At 31.2% G+C, this 21353-nt stretch overlaps 1 protein-coding gene across 1 annotated transcript; it reads right to left on the bottom strand.

Annotated features, from left to right (window-relative positions):
* Positions 1–6156: 6156 nt before the first annotated feature.
* On the bottom strand, positions 6157–20873 carry LOC134692054 (cholinesterase 1-like). Its single transcript, XM_063552419.1, has 11 exons — positions 20633–20873; positions 19565–19723; positions 18528–18672; positions 16146–16331; positions 15067–15275; positions 14580–14709; positions 13469–13558; positions 10914–10972; positions 9696–9834; positions 8941–9076; positions 6157–7518 (listed from the first exon to the last, which is right to left on the bottom strand). Exons 1-11 carry the CDS (start codon positions 20813–20815, stop codon positions 7347–7349), a joined length of 1608 nt encoding a protein of 535 aa, XP_063408489.1. The 5' UTR covers positions 20816–20873; the 3' UTR covers positions 6157–7346.
* Between the last annotated feature and the right edge of the window lie 480 nt (positions 20874–21353).

Raw genomic sequence — 21353 nt, 5'->3', positions numbered from 1 at the left:
TCAACGCTCACTGAAACTTATATATACATGTCCTAAATGATGTCCCGCGTGCACCCAGAAGATCCTGAACGGTTTTTGAGACGTACCATTATTTTATATGCATATATTAGAAGCGGCTCTTAAGTTTGTACATAATAGATATATGTTACAGGGTATTTGTGTAATCAGGGATTATGTATAATCACTTGAAAATAATAACCTTAATATTGTAAAATCTTAGGCATAATATTTTGATATGAAAGACTCAAAGATATTGAAAATGTTACACAAATAATTAAATGATAAGCAAAATATATATAGAATAATTGATGGGTTTTTTTATACTGACTTTATCAGTAATAATATCAAGCGAGCCCTTTTTTATACTGACTGTATCAGTATTAATAATGTCAATCGAGCCCACAAGGGCGGGTTAATGAAGTCAGTATGAAAATATTAAAAGGCATAACGATTATTCTTTTTTGTGGTATTGTTTTAGCAATTGTTTTTAGGTTGAGAATATGAAATAAAATGAAATATGTATCGTTTTAATAAATGTTAATGTTATGCACAATACTTTAAAAATAATCATTTTATTTACAAACTAAATTTGGATGGCATCGACTATTACATCATTGCCCTGCTTTTCTACAGGCATATCTATCAAATTCATATCTGTTTTTAACACAATATCAACATTTTAAAAATCTTGTCAGCCATATCAAATCAGATTTTACGGCACGTCTCAGAGATGTAGAGTTTTCAGCACAAACATCTGAAGATACCAATGAAGTGAAATCATTAACCTCAAACTGATTTCTTGTATAAAAGATCCGAGCAGGATTCCATGCTATATGGCAAGACAATATCATTCTTTAGTCTTTTCGTGAATAATGACCATTAATTTTTTTTTATCTCCCTTTCCTGGAACCACTAGTGGAATTGGTTTGAGATATGCGTATGTTGCATTTTGTTTTCCTCTGCAATTTGCATTATCTTTTGAACATTCGTTTTTTTTTCAACCCAAGCAACATCTGTGCCTGTGCCGAGCTTATTTGTTAGTGATATAATAAGATTCAACACTTGAATAAAATATAAAGACTTAAGATTCACATAGTAGATCAGGAATGAAAACTCTTTACTTAAACTTTCAAGGAATAAGAAAAACAATATTGTCTATGTTAATTTGTTTCATCATTTTTGGAGCTTTTTTTTTTAAATGTTGATAATCCCTGAAATTATATAAGAGAATTTGTAATATAATAATTAAAATTATCAGTGATTATATAAAATCATTGGTCTTTTTGAGGGAATCTATATAATCACTTATGATTTTAGTGCTTCTACATAATCCCTGAAAAATTATGTATTATTATTTCATATTAAATATGAAATTTTATGTAAAATGTTTTATTTGCAATATGTATTTTTTGCATTTTATGATTTTAATAAATGACCTTTTTTCGTCAGTTTAGTTTTTATATCTTATAGCAAATCAAACTCAGACTCTGACTTGTGTATACGTAGTATGTTCATGGTATCTAGCTGTCTGTCTTAAAACCAATTTTATTTCCTTATTGAAAATTAAGCGGAATAAAATAATTTAAGACATCCGAGAAGATAATTCTGTTTTAATCGGTTAATACTAACCGACTTAAAGAGTGAGCTATTTTAAAATACTGTAAATGTATGATGTCTCTAGTCTGGTCAAAGGGTCAGAGTGTCCTACTTAATTAAACGATTAATTGTTGAAATTAGATAACTTGTTTTCACGGGCAGAGAAATTTCTTTTGTGACCAATGAATGATTGGATATCATCTTTCTTATTGGTCAATGGCCTTGCGGGTCAGCACGAGTTCACGTGTAAGTGCATTGTGGTCACTTCCTTTAATCATCAGCATTTGATGTGTTAACTTGTGATTATTATCAAACAATTTGTTCAAAATTCCCACCCACATACCACCCTTTATGTTATCTTTTGAAGTAGATATGTATATATGTTTATTTATGGGGCAGGTTTTTCCCCCCACCTTTCACTGGGGTAAAGCTAATGACCGTAACTGCATTCACGGTCATCCCAAGATGTCGGACGAAAAATTAGGTCAGTTTCTGTTTTGTCTGTTAAAGTTTTTCTATATCATATATACAAATCATACATTGAAACGATGTAAATTTATAAAAGAATCACTCGGAAATCACTAATTACTTCGAGAAATGTGCATGAAACTGGAAATTCGATTTGAAAAAAACGCTCAGATGACCGTAACTCACAATCGAGATGACCGTAACAGAATCAGCGATTCATAACAAGGGTGACCGTAATTGCTTTTAAGATGACCGTAACTTGTAAAGGGTGACCCTCAATTCTAAGAAATATCCGTTTTTATATAACTACCTTTTTGTATCAAATGATTAATCGTGTTGGTATAACCATATTAATATGAGAGTATTATCCTATAGGTAGAAGAAAATAAGACGTGATTCAAATGCAAAGATTACCATATGTATCTTTTTTCAGTAGAGGGTTTAATTTTTAAAATGAATTTGCAAAAAGACATGCAAATGAACAGGTAGGGAAAACATGCTACAAAAGCGTGATAAAATGACACCTTACAAGTATAATGAAAAAAATGCGGTGCACAGCCTCCAAATGCTCAACAAAAGATTTTTTTTTTATTTCTGGGATTAAATACACATTTTTAAAAATGCCAATGCATGTATACCCATTGATATTATATCATCTTCCATTTTGTCGTGCAAATAAAATAAAAGAACTATTTTGAAAATATCATACGACTAAACTAGTGAAGGTGAGCTCCAGCAAAGTAGATGCTTAAAATAGTCTTGTACGAATAGCGTACCACAAGGCCGACAGTTGTCAATTTGTATATATACAGAAATGTTATTCATAGTCAGGATTCTACTTCTTTCAAATTATCTCCCCATTACGCCAGTTCATACTCACAATCGTAGAAATGGAAGCCATTGTAGGGATGACGCTCTGCCAATTTTGCTCTTGAAAACTGATAAATTTATCCACATAGCACCATTACGATCGATCGTTATATGTCAGTTATATTTTAAAAGACAAATGTATCTACTAGCTAATGAGCATCAGTTAATGATCTTGTCTGCATTGATTAAACTTAAATATTGTCTGTTCGGATGTCAGGTGGAATTTTCGAAAATTCTTAAGCATTTAAAAAAATTCTAAGTAAATATTTCGCAGACTTATCATTTTCAGTGGTTGAAGATTATAAATCCTAGTTATCACACACAAGAAAATCATATTTTTTCGAAGATATCCATTTTCATCATCCAAATTAAAAGTCTGTCGTCAAGTACTTTTGGAAAAAATAGCTATTCGGACACATCTACTCTGTTTTTGTGAATCATTAGATAGGTATTTCACTTGACCCATATATTTCATCTTTTCGTACTGTAATTTTTTAACGTTATAAAGATTGGTATGTTCTCCGTCCGCGGTAAAAAAAAAATAGGAGGTTATGCATTTTCTACATCCAACTTATAGATACCCATGTCGTCGACTTGATATCTTATTGTTTTGCATTACTATGTAATAGATACATTGAAAACTTATGCAAATGTTTTTTTTTAAATAAAAACACTTCGTAATTGAGAAGAAAATTGTCGTTTTATTTGTTTCTATTAACTTTTTAAATTTTTTGTTACTATATCAAACATTACAGTAAACATTTATCGCTTTCTCGATAAACAAAGAGCTTCGATTCTTTTGTTCTATTTCAAAAGTGTTTCCGCTTGCATATATCAAGACAAATTAAGATTTTAATCTGCTTCCTCTGGAACCATACACATGGGCTCGATTACCAAATATATGTGTTATTATTTGTTTTAAATGCTCCATTTTTTGGCATTATGTTTTTCTGGTCTGTGCGTATGTTCGTCCGTTCGTCTGAGTGCTTGTCCGTTTGTACAGCTTCAAGTTAAATAAAATTGAAACTTAGTACACATTTTCTTATGGTATGATTTTTTTAATTCTCATGCCAAATTACAGTTTTATCCCATTTTCACAGTCCACTAAACATAGAAAATGATAGTGTAGATGAGGCATCCGTGCAGTAAGGACACATTCGTGTTTCTTCAAATTTTCGTCGTATCGCTGTCAATTTGTGTTAAAATTTTAACGTCGTTTTCAATATATATTTCTTTGTTTACGGGAAATATGCAATTTACTACCATTGTCCTAAATCCAAAATACGCCCAATTATATTGTAGTTTAAAAAAGGAAATTTATGAAACATATTTATATCCGCTAACCGAGCACCTATTGAGATCGACAAACTCAACGTAAAAGCTTAAAATACAATACGGATAATTCTTAGAATTTATGGTCATCATATAAAAGTTACGGTCGTCCTATATAGATTACAGTCAGTCTTTACAAATTACGGTCATCCTTTACAAGTTACGGTCATCTCTTTACCAATCACGGTCATCCTTGTTTTATGTTACGGTCATCTTGAAAATATTTTGATTATGATTTACGGTCATCTTAGCGATTTTTTCAAATCGAATTTCCCCGTTTCATGCACATTTCTGGGAAGTAATTAGTGATTTCCGAGTGATTCTTTTATAAATTTACATCGTTTCAATGTATGATTTGTAAAGAAAATGATATAGAAACACTTTAACAGACAATACAGAAACTGACCTAATTTTTCGTCCGACATCTTGGGATGACCGTGAATGCAGTTACGGTCATCAGCTTTACCCCAGTGACCTTTGCTATTCTTTGTCATTCATTCAATTGACATGATATTAGTTGATGTAATTTCGTATTAATTATGTATTATTATTTCATATTAAATATGAACTTTTATGTCAAATGTTTTATTTGCAAAATTTATTTTTTGAATTTTATGATTTTGAATAAATGACCTTTTTTTGTCAGTTTAGTTTTTATATGTTATAGCAAATCAAACTCAGACTCTGGCTTGTGTATACGTAGTATGTTTATGGTATCTAGCTGTCTGTCTTAAAATTTGTTTCATCATCTTTGGAGCTTTTTTTTTAAATTGTTGATAATCCCTGAAATTATATAAGATAATTTGTAGTATAATAATTAAAATTATCAGTGATTATATAAAATCATTGGTCTTTTTGAGGGAATCAATATAATCACTAATGATTTTAGTGCTTCTACATAATCCCTGAAAAAATTGCATCCCTGATTATACAAATTCACTGTAAAAAGTAAAATCACAAAAATACATATATAAACATAAATATACGTGTGTATAAGACCAAATTACTTCCCAATTGGCGGATTTAGTTTTTTTCAGCCCTCCCCCCCCCCTATCTTGGTAGATTATATAGGGAATAACTGAAGCATAATTGTAAGGGGGCGTCGATGGGTCCCCACTTATCTAAATTTCTGGATCAACCACTGCTTAGTTCTAGTTATCTTAGGTCCTAGCGTGGTATACAGCCAATGGGAAGTGGTCTTTTTAAAAGTTTAATGATTCATCAGACTTTTTATCAGTTCTGCACACGTAATTTATCTGCCCAATGCGTTTACCGTTTAACTATAGGTATAAAAATAACACAATGAGGTAAGATTGGTTTTGAGACAACTATCCACCAGAGTTTACATTAAATGGATGTAAGCAATTAAAGGCAACCATACGGCCTGCAAACATAAGAAAATTAATCCATACCGTACAGTCGGCTATGAAAGGCATCGACATGAAAGATATGAAACAATTTAATTGATAACACTAGCGACCTTACTTATAACAAAACAATTAACGAACAACAAATAAGACAGACGTGAACCAACGACAACCACTGAACTTGGACCAGGCACATAACAAATGTGACAGGGTTGAACATGTTTTTGTATAGTCGTACGATACAAATCTTTTGTTGTATCAACTTATTTTCCTCTATTTAACATGTTATATCTCGTAACCTGGTAAGTCAATCGTCTATGATAAGAAAGCATTACAATCAATCAGATCATACAGTGCGCGTCTTTAAAAGATCTTTTTCGGCAGTGTACTCTTTCCATTTGAAATAAACGGAATCTTGTATAAAAACACGTCTGCTAATTATTATTTTAGGCTTTTTAATAATCAATGACACAGTAAGAATTATATTCGAATATTTATTTGTAAAAACATGATTGACAAGGAAACATTTTAAACATGCATATGTTTTATGTTTCGCATGATAGTATTTTATACATAAATAAAGCACAGCCTAGTTTAATATCAGAATGATAGTACGGTAACGAACACAAATGATTACTTGAATTTACTTAATTTCAGCACAAAACCTCTTCGTTTGTTCATAGCTGCATTGGTGCTTGTCTGATTATAGATATTTTTGTACAATTTTAAATAAGCAAAATAATGAACTACAATAGAAGTTGTTATCGGAAAGTTCCTTATCAAATGGCAAAACAAAAGCTCATCTGGTGTATAATAATATTTGGATGGCTATTATTCGTTTGTTTCTCTGTCCTATATTTTCTCCCATTTATCTGTTATTTTTTATAACCCTGCCGTGTAATCTTGTCATTTTAATATTATAACTTACACTAACATTAAAGCGAGATGTTTGGCATGCCTCAAAACTAGGTTTTACGCACCACTTTTTCATAAAATGCCCTGTAATAAGTCAGGAAAATGAACATTGTTACATTATAGTTCGTTTCTGTGTGTAACGTTTCGGTGTTGTGTCTCTGTTGTGTCGTAGTTCTCTTATGTTTGATACGTTTCCCTCAGTTTTAGTTTGTAACCCGGATTTGGATTTTTTCTCTATCGATTTATGAAGTTTGAAGAGCGGTATACTACTGTTGCCTTTATTCATACACATTAAATGAATGGACAACAACTGTCATATCCCTGACTTGACACAAGCATTTTTTATGTAGACAATGTTGGATTAAACCGGTTTTATAGGTAGCTTAACCTCTCAGACACATGAATAAAATGTGCACAAATAAACACACATAATCTCAAAAGAGTTGACATTGTTTTATAATAAAAAAAACATCTATGTCGAAAAAGAAACTAGTTGCATATAGACATAGCACATTATCAAAAAAGAAAGACTAAGAATACAAAAATGACCACACCACAACAACACAATGGTGGGGTGCAAGTAACATGTCAAGCCAAAAGGATATTACCAACATTGGACTAAACAGTGACTGTTAATACTTTACAAGATAAATAAAGAACACTAAAACACGTTATTAGGTGATAACAACGTCAGCATCTACAAAAGATAAATGTACGTTATAAATTGTTAGAGATGAAGCTTATTCTAATTTTTTTCCATGTCATCCCTTTCTCCTGAAGTACATTGTCAATTCGCCGTTAACATGTAAAGTTGAACGGAAATAAATATTTGTACCAAAACTCTGTTCTTGGTTCTTTATAATTGACTTCTTGCGTAACAACTGTTTGACCATTGATATAATCCAGTTTATTGTACGATTTCGAGTCAGGATTGTAAATGTCTAACTCCATACTACCCGATTTCCAGTGTCTAAAATATTTAACAGGAAGACAATTATTATCTCAGTTTTGGATACATTGATGCACATACTTAGTTTGATATCAATATGCTTTCAGTGACAGGATAAATCTGGCATTTGGCAATTGAAATTGTAAAAGAAACTATTAAATGTCTTCGGCATTTTATGATTATGTTGTTAAGTTTAATGATAAGTGAATCGTGAATAGGGAAGATGTGCAATATGGGGGGGGAGGGGGGTCACTGTCTTTTCATAAACACAGTCTTGGTAACATTTGGTAATACTAATGGCTTTCTCTTATACATATTATTACTCTAACCAGAATGTCTTTCATATGAGTATAACAAAGCAAAACCGTGTAACTAAAAGTAGTTGATCGTAAATATATATATAAATCAATAATAAGCTAAATGGTTTGCGTTTCATTCATTGTTGATTGCCCGAAAACTGAAAGTTGCTTGCTTCCAGTGCACTTGGTCTCTGGTGGATAGTTATTGAAATGGCATTTTTTATATTCTGAAGGTTATTTAAGAAAATGGTGCAGTATCATGTATTTTTTGCTCAAAGGTCTTACTGACGACGCCAGACAATGATTGAAAAAAACTGTTTATAAACTTACTTTGAGATTTTATGAATTAATAAAAAAAAATAACAAAAAGGAAATTCACCATTAATTCTGAACTACAAGGAAAAATTCCAAATCAAATGGCAAAATCAAAAGCTCATACACACCAAACGAATAGATAACAACTGTCATATTCCTGTCATATTCCTGACTTGGTACAGGGATTTTCTTATGTAGAACATGGTGGATTGAACCTGGTTTTATAGCAAGCTAAAACTCTCACTTGTATGAAAGAGGGACGAAATATACCAAAGGCACAGTCAAACTCATAAATCAAAAATAAACTGACAACGCCATGGCTAGAAATGAAAAAGATAAACAGACAAACAATAGTACACATGTCACAACATAAAAAGCTAAAGAATAAACAACACGAACCCCACCAAAAACTAAGGGTGATCTCAGGTGCTCCGGAAGGGTAAGCAGATCCTGCTCCACATGTGGCACCCGTCGAGTTATGACAGTCGCACGAAATCAAATTATATTGACACCGGTGCGTGAAAAAAACTCAAACAGCCATAAAAGGTATAAATGTCAAATATACAACAACCGTTTCTTATTTGGCGGTTAAGTACTTCTGTAATTCATAATCCTCTAACTGATTCACGACCAGAGATGAAAAGCAAGGTTAACAACGAAAAAGAAATATTCACATACTATTTAATGATGACAATGAATTATCATATCAAACGGTATGAGTGTAGAACTATTACCTCTATCACATCATATTAAACTTTTCTATACTCAAGTATTTACTATTCGTCGCTGTAAAGTTTTGCCATGTTGAACCTATTTTACGTTTACATACCCTCTTTTAACGTATTCACCAATAATGTTCATGGTCTTTTCAGAAACTTTGGCATCACGTGGTGTATAGGAAAACTTTGGATGTCCAACTGTTGGAATTCCAAAAACATAAAACAAATCCCATCCGTGCTGGACTCCTGCGGAAAAACATAAAATGAAAATATTTAAAAAAAAAAAAAAAAAGACAACCGTTGTATACCGCTGTTCGAAATTCATAAATCGATTAAGAAAAAAACACATCCGGTTAAAAAACTAAAACTGAATAAAACTCATCAAATATGAGATTACTACGGCACTACAGAAAGAAATGATTGGTTGGATCAGGTTGTTGGCATGCCGCACCTCCCGCTTTAATGGCAATTATTTTTAACATTAAAATGATAACATTACATGCCAGGACTACAATACAAATGAATGGGAGAAAATATAGGACAGCGAAACACACAAATAATAGCTTACAAAAGGTACCAGGTTCAAAATGTAATATGTCAGACGTGCGTTTCGTCAAAACATGACTAACTAGTGACGCTCAGATGAAAAAAGTTTGAAAGCCAAAACAAGTACAAAGTTAGCTATAAAAGTTGTTCAATTGGTTCATTATAGCACGAAAAAGTGTTATTCACTATTATGAAACAAAAACAGTTAAATTAAAATATTTATATTGACATAATTGTTGTCTCTAGATATTCTTATACTTTCGTCTATGTAATTGAGATATAATACATTTGAATGAAACGCCAACAAAACCTGCATTACCGATCCAGTCAGGTCCAGTTACATTCTGTGAAACATATTCAAAACTCAATGTATAAACTTCATTCATCCATTTGGAAATCATATCTGCAAGCTTGGTCATTGGCGCAAACATATCGATATCTCCCAATATTTGTAAAAACTGAAATTATAACAGTGTTACATATTCTTTTGTAAAGTGGATAAAATATCAGTAGCTACCTGGAGCTATAGTACTATTAGTATAATAATACAAGAAAATACTGAAATTAATCTGATGCATATCTCTTTATTTTTTTCTTTATGTTTCAAACAAAATATTAGAAATCACATCATTATCAAACGTTAAAGAGCTCTAGTTTATTTTGATGGGATGGCTCATTTTCAAGCTTATTAATGAGGATTTAAAATCAACTGACTTAAACGAAGATAATCGACTCTGTGGCTACTGGTTGATTTGGGTCATGAGGACACAGATGAAAAATGAATGTTACATAAACTAGACAGTTTAAAAGGATATCTCTCAAAAAGATTTTATTTGTTTACAAGTGGTGAAAAATTGTTTTTTCTTGACTGATGAATGCCCTATAAATAAACCATAGCGACGAGTTCTATCAGGGAAAATTAAGGAGTGTTTGTAATACTTTTTCTGTCTACTTCGAAATAAAATTAAAAAAACATGTGGTGCTCACTAAATGACATGTAGCGGGTTATTTTATAATGTGCACCACATGTTTTATGTGATTTCAAATAGTCAGATAAAATATTACAGTTCTTTCTAATAATTTAATCCTAAATGCAAATTTAAACCGGTGTAAACCAGTAATGATCAGTATGAAACAGTACAAATGGAAAATTGAGTTTCTGAAATTACAAAATAAACGAAAATCCTTACGTTCATAAAAAAATATATTATATATGTTTTGTCACCCCGCAATGTAACTATAAGTAACTGAAATCGAAGAGGTCAATCAATATCTCACCGTAACATTAACTGCTTATAAATGAAAAACGTCGCAAAATAATTTAACTATAAAATGAGTCAGTATGGAATATTATGCCTGAGTTGTATTTGGCAAAACTTTTAGAAATATTTGGTCCTCAATGCTCTTCAACTTCGTACTTTGTTTAATCTTTTTAACTGTTTTCATTCGAGCGTCACTGACGAGAATTGTATAGACGCAACGCGAAATAGGGTATACATGTATAAAATAGAATTATTATATTTGTGTAGTCACTCACTTGAGGGTAACTGGAAATATTCAGATGCTTCCACTTCTCCAGTTCTTGTTTAAGGCTATCTAAAAAAAAAGTTAAATATAACTGGGATGTACTTTGTATGCTTTCTCTTTTTTACCTTTACATACCTTTCAACATTTACTTTTGTATTGAAAACTAACAAAGTATTACACAAAACAATTTAACTATCAAGTACTGAACTTATTAAATATCAAAAATAAGATAATTCATTTTTAAAAGTAATATACCTAAAATAGCGACTTCCGATGAAAATTCAATACAGAGAGTCCGTAAACAAATGGCTAATTCAAAAACTCAAACACATCAAACGAATGACAACTGTCATATTCAAGACGTAGAACAGTCTAATTTACAGTAGTTGTCGTCTGTTTATGTAGTTCATACGTGTTTGTCGTTTCTCTTTCATAAATACATATATTAGACCGTTGGTTTTCCCGTTTAAATGGTTTTACAGTATGAATTTTGAAGCCCTTTATAGCTTGCTGTTCGGTGTGAGCCAAGGATCCGTGTTGAAGGCCGTACCTTGACATACAATGGTTTACTTTTATAAATTTTTACTTTGATGGCGAGTGTTCTCATTGGCACTCATACTACATCTTCTTATATCTATTGGTACAGGCATGTTCTTGTTTAAAAGGGTTGGTTTCACCTGGTTTTATAGCAAGCTTAACCTCTGACTTGTATGACAGTCGCGTGAAACTCTACTATATCTACAACGATGTGTTAACAAAATTAACGCATAATAGGTAAAAATGTACAAAAGGGGGTGTTTGCAATTCTTTATTACCCATGAGAGTCTTGTATAGTCGTTGCACAAATATAGAATTACATTTGTTATTCTAAAAAATTGCAGTTTTTGTGATTGATTCTTCTCCAGGAAATCCAATGGCTCAATCTGATAAATAATGATTATAGTAAACTGATTCCTTCTCATGTTGATCTCGCATTTGGTCTTTTCAATAACAAAAAATATTCGAGCGGCACAAGTGAGTCTTTTGTAACCGAAACGCACGTTTCGCGCAGATACAATAATCAATCCTGGTATATATGACGAGTTAATCCATTGGAACCTTATATATATGAGAAATAATGTCTTCCAATTTATGCATACACGCTGTATATTCCTGTCCATCCTAGGTCCGGGTGATAATATGATAAGTTAACTTAATAGTAAATTGTATTCATTCGTTTCGAATGATTAGCCTGACAAGATTAAGTGGGATCTTCTATGTCGAGAATACTACAAAAGGGGCCTAACATGATTGATTTCCAAAAAAATGTATACAAGGGTTAAACTTACTTAGGTTAGACGATTATTTAAGACAAAATCGCAATGGATTCAATAATTTTCCTCCACACAAAATATAAATTTTGCAGAATTGACTTATTTTGAAATTATTAAAAAATAAAATAAAAAAATCTTTGAATAAAGTTTTTTCATGCCTGAAAACTTAGGTCAAAACTAAGAAGTCCATTTCATTTTGAGGTAGTCTTTTGGGTAACTATATAACATTATGAACATATTAAAATTGATAACGTCAGCGTTTACTTTAAAAATTAGGCACATCATTGCAAAAATGGGTGTAAGCCATTGGAAGCAACACTGAAAGAGAGCGAAAACATCAGGCTATTAAACCTTTTATCATTAATATTTTCTTGAATTCCAAAAAGAACTTAAAGGACATGAATACTATTTTAAATCAATTAACTATACCTATAAATTTTATAGCAAAAAAAAATGGGAATGTATTTTTAATAAAGTTGTAGAAAATTTTAAAACACACGTATGTGTAACAAAGGTTTCAAAAAACAATAAGTGATGTTGATTTTAATACAGACTTATTCAATATATATTGAGGACAAACGCTGAACTATTTAAAATGAAACTTTTTAAAAAATATTGTAATCTGTGTACATTTTGCAAGGAACAGCCTGGAACTACAGAAAATTTACTTTGAGTTTGTCCCATTATAGCCGAAATATGGCATAACTTAAATTCTTAATTTTCGATACAGTTCAAATCGAAATTCAACTAAATTTTAGTATTGTCAGTTTTGGCCTCTATGAAAATAATAAATTGAGGGAAATGCATATACATGTGTGTGTAAGAGTATTTGAAAGTATTTGTATACTGTTACCCCATATGCATGCTCCTATATTTCTTGCTCTACTTTTACTACTTTTACTTTATTAATGAAAATTGTATGACTATACTTAATCTATAGAATTTCATAGTGTTACTCCAAAGAATGCTTATTATGCTTATTTATTTCACTTGCTTGAAAAGTTTGCCACAAGATAAATATATGTTGGTACCTGTAAATTCATGAAGAAAAAAATCAAATATAAAAAGACCTCCTTAATATCACCGAAATTACATAAGTTTTAAGTAAAAATAAAATTGATTATAATGCCATCTACCAAATTTATAAGCTTCTCAAGTTATACTGTTTGTGTGTAAAGAGTCTTGAGTGCATTTGTTTAGTCCTGGGTGCACTCAGAAGGTCCTGGGCAGTTTATGTCATGAGAATTAATACCTTGAAATCCCGGTCTGTCCGGAAATAAATCTGGTGCAACATGTTCGATAAAATACTTTATGGCATTCCGGTCATTTATTCCATTATAGCCTACAATTATATGTATGATATACCATTCATGGACATAAATATTTATCAAAAGTACCAGGATTATAATTTTATACGCCAGACACGCGTTTCGTCTACATAAGATAATAAACTATAATAACTATACCATTCATGGACATAAAGAGTATTATACTTTTTTGATATTCAAACACACCATATTCTATTTATTTAACCAAAAAATAGTTTTCATTAACTGGTTAAAACTGTATTGACACAATTGAAGATTTTGTTTTTTACAAACCTCCTAAATACATCAAGATAGGTTTGTCATTGTTGTCATGTTTCTTGTATAAGGTAGGCACAATGTCGTTCTTCTTGTGTCTTCGAACATGACTTATACCCTTGTTAACTTTAAGTGCATCTATGTGGGTGTTTGCTTTGATGTTCTGATGTTCAGTAGTTGTCGTTTATTGATTTAGTTTATAAATGTTTCACATTTCTTGTTTCTTTTTTATAGATTATACCGTTGTTTTTTCCGTATGAATGGTTTTGGGCCCTTTGAAGACCGTACTACTTTTATTAATTGTGACGAATTGAATGGAGAGTTGTCTCATTGGCACGCATACCACATCTTCTTATATCTAGTAACATGTGAAGTAGGACATATTTACACTTCCAGAACAGCTGTCCTTGTTATGTCTTTTTTATAGTTTATATGTTATTTTATTTTCTTTCTACTTTTATTTCTTTCTTGATTTTCTTTAAGTGCTTTGAATTAGCATTTCGTAATTTTCATAAGATTCATTATTTAACAAAAACATATATCCATTAACCACAACCAACTTCATCTCGTCTCACATTAATAGAAATATTGAACAATTGTAGAGTCCTAAATATTGCACAAAAAATAAGTATCTATTTTTGATAATTTTTTATGCATTTATACATCCCTTTACATTATCAATTCTGTGTGATTACAAAAAACATTCGGCGTTTGCTTTTTATTTTTCGTTTAAATCAAGCATTCTTAGATTGCTATGTTTGGATATTCAAGCATACATACTTGACATATCTAAAGGAAAGCTTTCGTCTCGTGCCATTATAAGCAACACTGAACAAGCGTGAAACTGTCCACAGGTAAACATTTGTTCTGGACTTTCTGTGATAAATTCTGTATCAATAACAACAGCAGCCTGAATATAATAAAAATACGTTATCGCATTTCCTAAAATACACTTTAATGCTTTTCTACATAATTTATTCTGCAACAATTATTCTATTAACTTTTTGTATTATACTGTATAAGAGGTATAAGGATACGTCCGTGTAAAGAAAAGACTAGGTTCCAATATTCAGATACTTTAACAGATAAGTTGTAATTTCAAATTGTATAATTTTTCTAGTAAAATTGTATAATAAATCTTATTGAAGTTATGATTGATGTTTGTCCTGTTCTTTTCTACAAAATTAAGCTGAATTCTGGTCGAAGCACACATTATATAAAATATGAAGTAACTCAGTGTAGAAATAAAATTACCATCAGTTATTACCTGTCTGCCCCATTTTTGTAGGTATTTGTCTATAGATGTCCCGTTTAAAAGATCTAAAATATCCTCTTCTTGATGTTCGTCAGTTATAAGACTGGTACCAGGTTGACAATTGGTTGGGATAACTGACGTTCTAATGGATTTTATACATTTAGATAACATTGAGTGCGCGAAAGGTGAACCACTGTGAATGATTGCATTTCTGAATAAACCTGTCAATTGGATAATAATATCTAAATGCCCTATGAAAGCATAATGTTGAAGTGAGCTCACTTTGATTTAGCATGTCAACTTGATACGTTGTTCTTTTCTTTGCTTAAGTTAGTTATTACGTTAAATGAGCTTGTTGATAAAATTGGGCAGATTTTTATTGTGTGTATTTTTTTAATTTACTATACACCTTGAAAATGTTATGCAACACTTCCATTGAAAACAATGTCAAATGACATATTGTAGAATGTGTATAATTTAGGTTTTACCAACTACTTTTAATCCGTTTGTGGTTTAAAGTTGAATTCTCATTTTTAGATAAACTCTTTAAGAGTCAATATAGGATGAACAGATCGTATAAACCGGAGGGAAAATATAATACAAGCCCAAAAGAAAAAAATATAAACGAGTCTAAATTGAAAACTACGTTCAAACCTATGATAACGTTGTATAAAAACCGCAATTTTATACGTGTACATGTAAACAAATTTCGTTGTAGAACAGCACAAACAACATTTTCCAAAAGACCAAAAAAGTGAAAAAGAATATTTAAACAAAACGCATTTGACTAACAGGTCGAACAACTGATGTTCTTTAACCCTGCTGACTGCCATTGACAATTGCCAAATAAAATTGATCACGAGATGTAACAAAATGGATCCTGATATAAATTTAATACTAAACTGAAAACATAAAACTTGTGGCCAAGATGTTATGCCACAAACATATATATATTTATATGTGTGTGTGTGTGTCTCTCTTATCGAGAGTGGTGGAGACTAAGACCTCTTCTCATAGAAACGTTTTATAACACACATCTTATCTATTATTCATATTTGCACAATTATATCTTTCTAGTTTTATTTTAATACCTTTCGTTAAATCGGATAACATGTGAAGACCTGCATCCCCAGCTCCAGCACTGTGTCCATATATTGTAACTTTTGACGGGTCACCATTGAAAAATCTAATGTTTCTTTGAACCCATTGCATAGCCAGCATTTGGTCCATTAGACCGTTGTTGCCTTTTATTCCATTTTCAGGGGCAGCATAAAATCCTGTTCATATTGCAATTGGACAAAATATATTATGCAGTCGAGTTAGCAAAAAACAGATTAGTCTGTCCATGGAAGTGAAATGATATTTTCATGGCTTATATCTCTTATCTTGACTTACATTTTTAAATTATCCATAAGGGTCTATTATAACACGAGCAACATGACGGGTGCTATATGTGAAGCAGTTTTTGGTGCATGGGGATTATGTTGCTCAGTCTTTTGTTTTCTGTGTTAACATACTATTGTTTCTCTGTTGGTCTTTTTTATTAGTCATTGCGTTGTCAATTTATTTTCAATTTGTGAGTTTGGATGTCCTTTTGATATCTTTCGTCTTTCTTTTAGGGCGATAATTAAAACATAATTAAAATACTCTAAAGGTTTGACACTTTTAATTGTTGACATTTCTCTATCTTAGAATAACAGTATGACAGAACCTTAATAGTTATCAAAGGTACCAGGATTATAACCTAATACGCCAGACTCATCAGTGACACTCAGATCAAAATAGTTGTAAAACCAAACAAGTACATAGTTAAAGAGCAGTGAGGGCCCAAAATTCCAAAAAGGTGTGCCAAATACGGCTAAGGTAATCTATTCCTGAGATTAGAAAATCCATATTTTTCGAAACATTCAAAGTTTTGTAACAGGAAATTTATCAAAAGGACCATAACTAAAATTGATATGCATGTCAACATCGAAGTGCTGACTACTGAGCTAGTGATACCCACTGGGACGAAACGTCCACCAGCAGTGGCATCGATTCAGTGGTGTAAATAGTTATCAAAGGTACTAGGATTATAATTTCATACGCCAGACGCGCGTTTAGTCTACATAAGACTTATCAGTGATTCTCAGATCGAAATAGTTATAAAGCCAAACAATTACAAAGTTGAAGAGCATTTAGGACCCGATATTCCAAAGAGTTGCCAAATAGGCTAAGGTAATCTATTCTTTGGATAAGAAAATCTTAGAATATTCATTACATTTCTGATTTCACGTTGATTCTATGAACAAATAAGCCAAATATGATATATATCAAAATGATAAACTATTTCATCGACAACATATTATTTTTATTTTGGTATATTATTGATCAGACAGTTGGGTTTTCAAGTACAGACTTCGTACAGAAAGACAAAAAACATTTTATCTTATATGGATGACTTCAACTCGAATCTATGACAATCGTGATGACTTTCCAATAATTATATATATTCGGCTGTCACAATAACCTGATGATAAATAAACTGATAAAAATGACAATATAAACTTAAGTGTTGTATTATATTTACTACTGATATCTCTATTATATGCATTTTGAATAATTTATTTACGACATCTTGTTAAATAATGGTTAGTAAGTAGTATTAACTAAAATTGCATCACGATTATAGATTAAATAGAAAATTATTTCATAATCATATTTTGCAATATGTCAATAAACAAATTAAACTATAATGTAGACACTTTAAGTGATCAATTTCACAATGTCATAGTATCATATTCAGACCGACGTATAACAATATTTTTCTAACTTCGATGCTAAAAAAACGTTTTGGTTTTCCTGCTTCAACACAAAAATATAATTCGAACTAAAAATAGTAAATCAGGGAAGTTAAACGTTTCAAAATAAAGAAACATAAATTATGTAACAGTAAATGTAAAATCTAAAACTATACATAATTATCAATTATCGACTTTTAAAGAGGTCAATACGTTATGTATTGACCTGTTCAGAATATCTGAGTGTCATCATTATCTAACATAAATATTTTCAAATTTTAGTTAGCAAGAATAATAACATGTTATTGAAAATATTAATTTTTAATAACTTCATAGCTTGTTGCTTTAGCTTTTTTTATTCTTAGCGTCTGCATTTAACTTTACATTCTTAAATCATCCAGTGATGAATTTGCAAATTGTCTTTATTGTCTGGTGCCGCTCTACCTTTGTGGTTGTTATGTTTGACGTCAAGACATCATAAATATAAATTAATCAAGATTTGATTTGTATTGACCACCAAGATACAAATAAATTGAGACGTAGCGTCAAACAACATAAAAATAGAAACAAAGTTATGGAAACGTAAAAGAACAACGTGATCTGATCGTGATATCTAGTGAAAATAGTAGAATGCTACACCTAAAATTATGTAATATAAGATTATGCTTTTTACTGAAAAACAAAAGAAATTACCAAGAACGTCAAGTCTGTAGTTAAAAGTTATGACAATTATTTCCTCATGTGCTGCTAATATATCGCCATCCAGCATGGCGCCCATACCTACTACGTTGGATCCTCCATGAATAAATAAAAGTACTGGCAGTAACTCGGTATCGACCTGTGAAATAATCGTGTAAAAGTAAAAAATATTTTCCAAAAAAAACTAATGCAGATTTAGTACACGGAACTAGTTTATGATTAGCTCATAGCTAAAGGCCATATTCAATACGTGTTCAGGACAACCTGTACGTTGAGATTAAGTTGCTTACATCATCGTCCTTTTGGTGGAATTATACAGGTCTGATATGCAATTAAACCACTTCTTGTTATTCCTAATATATTGTATTAAAAAGTAACTGTAGAGTTTGTAAAATGTATTTAGATTACAATTCACAAAAGCGTATTAGAGAACATTTCTCGTTATACTTTTTTAAAATGAGTCTATTGATAACCCCGCTCCGAAAAGAGGTATACGATATTTCGTTCTTTCATTCGTGTATACCTCAGTCCGTCGGTCCCATTTAAGAGTGGTTGCGTTTGTTTCAGGATCTTCACATCAGAGCTTCTTGAAATGTTGTTTGAAGCTTCATGCAACTGAACATATTATACTGTTTACTAGTAATGCATTTTAAGATCCACCGTTCATAAGCTTCATATTTACAAATTACGTAAATCTTGGTACACATAATGACCATTTTTAGCATTTTCGCCGCATTATTAACAGGACCTACAAATTAAAGCTTTAGGAAGTTGGAATGAAGCACCCTACGATCATGCTTTACTATGTAATGCAATACTCATCAACTCTCTTTTTTCCAGAATACATTACGGGTGGGAGTATCATAAGTGAGATATAGCTATACTTTGGCTTGTTTTAAGAAAGGAAACGTAGGTACATAAAAACAAAAATTGTTATCTCCATTAACTTGCATCATACTTTGAAGTTTCTGTATGCTTTATATGAGTGACGAAAAATAAATCTTGAAAATATATTACAAAATAATACACACTTTTGGCACATAGATATTCATATATAGACAGTCTTCGTCAGTTCTAACAAACTCTGGTTTATGGAACTGTATATATTTCATTGAATACTGTGGACATGCTGGTGATAATTCACTGGTCTCTAAAATGTTAGGCTTCCAGGGTTTAGGCTCCTGTGGTCTCTATAATTATAAAGTATTATATCACCTTACTCTCAGAATTATAAATAAAGGCAACAGTAGTATACCGCTGTTCAAAACTCATAAATCCATGGACAAAAAACAAAATCGGGGCAACAAACCAAAACCGAGGGAAACGCATTAAATATAAGAGGAGAGCAACGACACAACACCGAAACGCAACAGCACACAGAAACGGACCAAGCAACAGACAATACACCACGAGAATAACAAATATAACATCAAAATCAAATACATGAATAAAATATTCATTTTACCTTACATTACTATAAGAATTAAATCATGTACATCAAATAACTCACAGTCTTAAAACTTTGTCGACAAAAGTATCAGACCAGCATACATCAAATCATGTTAAAAAAACAATTATTTCATAATAAAAGTCAAATTTCTACAAAAAAAAAATTTTAACATTGGGGAAAAACAATATGATACAGACATAAGTTTATTGTTGAAATAAAGTTGTTAGATTATTCGCAATATGATGGACATTCGGTTGCTCATCAATTTGGTTATTGATTTAGCTATCCAACTGTTTTGCATCAAGCGCAACTTATGAGAATTATATAGATGTAACGTAAATCTAGAAGAAAAAACTAAAGTATTGTATATCGATGGGTTTGATATACCTCGATTAATTCGTTTTACTAAAGTGTTTCGCAATATGCACAATCGTTGTTTTTAAAGACATGGAATAGAAATGGACAGTGACGATGACAGCAAATAAGAGTTATTTAAATAGCATTGTTCACTCAAGAAAGAAGATGCAGACGTTTCGCATAATGTGCGGATAACTCATAAATTTGTATGAAGACTTTATTTGTATAGTGAAATTGCCATTTGTTTGAAGAAATGATATAAACATTAATGATAATCGGAAATTTATCTTACCTTGAAACGTAAATGACCTATAGGAGGAGACGCATAAGGAACACCAAGATACTCCTCCACTTCTACATTCGGAACACGTACGGATATTTTCCCGCTAACTTTACCATATACTGTGTTTCTTATTGGTAAATTCATAGGTGTACAGGAGCTGATTAACATCAAGGGGATACAAAATGCTAACATTTTACCGTCCTGTTTTCTCTGTGTTCGAGTCTTTGTTTGGATTTTCACAATAAAAAAAGGTTTATATGTTTACTGTGTGTATGTATTGTTTTACTCTAATAGTAGGTAATTGCTTTAAATTAGGATACAACTAGTAACGTATTACATTCTCAAATTGCTAGTACTTAGTTGAATTAAGGGGTACTATTGGTTATGAAATAACACGGAGGCTTTACTTTAGAGGACAAAACTTGTACAAAAGATAGTATGCTAAAATAAAGCTTCCGTTCAATTATATTCTCTGTGTTTCTGTTTTATCTTAACCTTATGTGTAGTTAAAAGATTAAGATGTCTTGTTGTGTTCACAAACAAAAGGACAAACTCTTTTCTTTTCTTCTACGATTACCAAATTAATTTAAAACGTTAAAACGTGAAGATTTATATATCATGCTATAATATAATGTTATAATGAAATGTCTATTAATGGTGTATAAACGTCCCATATAAAAAATCTGAAATTACTCTGAAATTGCATATTTTCATTTTACCAAAATTGCTT

The sequence above is a fragment of the Mytilus trossulus genome, chromosome 1 (genome assembly GCF_036588685.1).
Source record: "Mytilus trossulus isolate FHL-02 chromosome 1, PNRI_Mtr1.1.1.hap1, whole genome shotgun sequence".
Classification (NCBI taxonomy): Eukaryota; Metazoa; Mollusca; class Bivalvia; order Mytilida; family Mytilidae; genus Mytilus; species Mytilus trossulus.
The sequence above is the reverse complement of the archived record's forward strand: the minus strand, read 5'-3'. Positions and strand labels throughout refer to the sequence as shown.

Excerpts from the sequence above, each read along its gene's own strand:
- LOC134692054 (XM_063552419.1), bottom strand. The coding sequence starts at position 20,815 with ATGTTAGCATTTTGTATCCCCTTGATGTTAATCAGCTCCTGTACACCT. Across the intron at positions 13,559-14,579 it reads CTTTCCTTTAGATATGTCAA|GCTATAATGGAATAAATGAC; the intron begins GTATGTATGCTT and ends ATATAATTGTAG. Across the intron at positions 9,077-9,695 it reads AACTGGACCTGACTGGATCG|GAGTCCAGCACGGATGGGAT; the intron begins GTAATGCAGGTT and ends GTTTTTCCGCAG.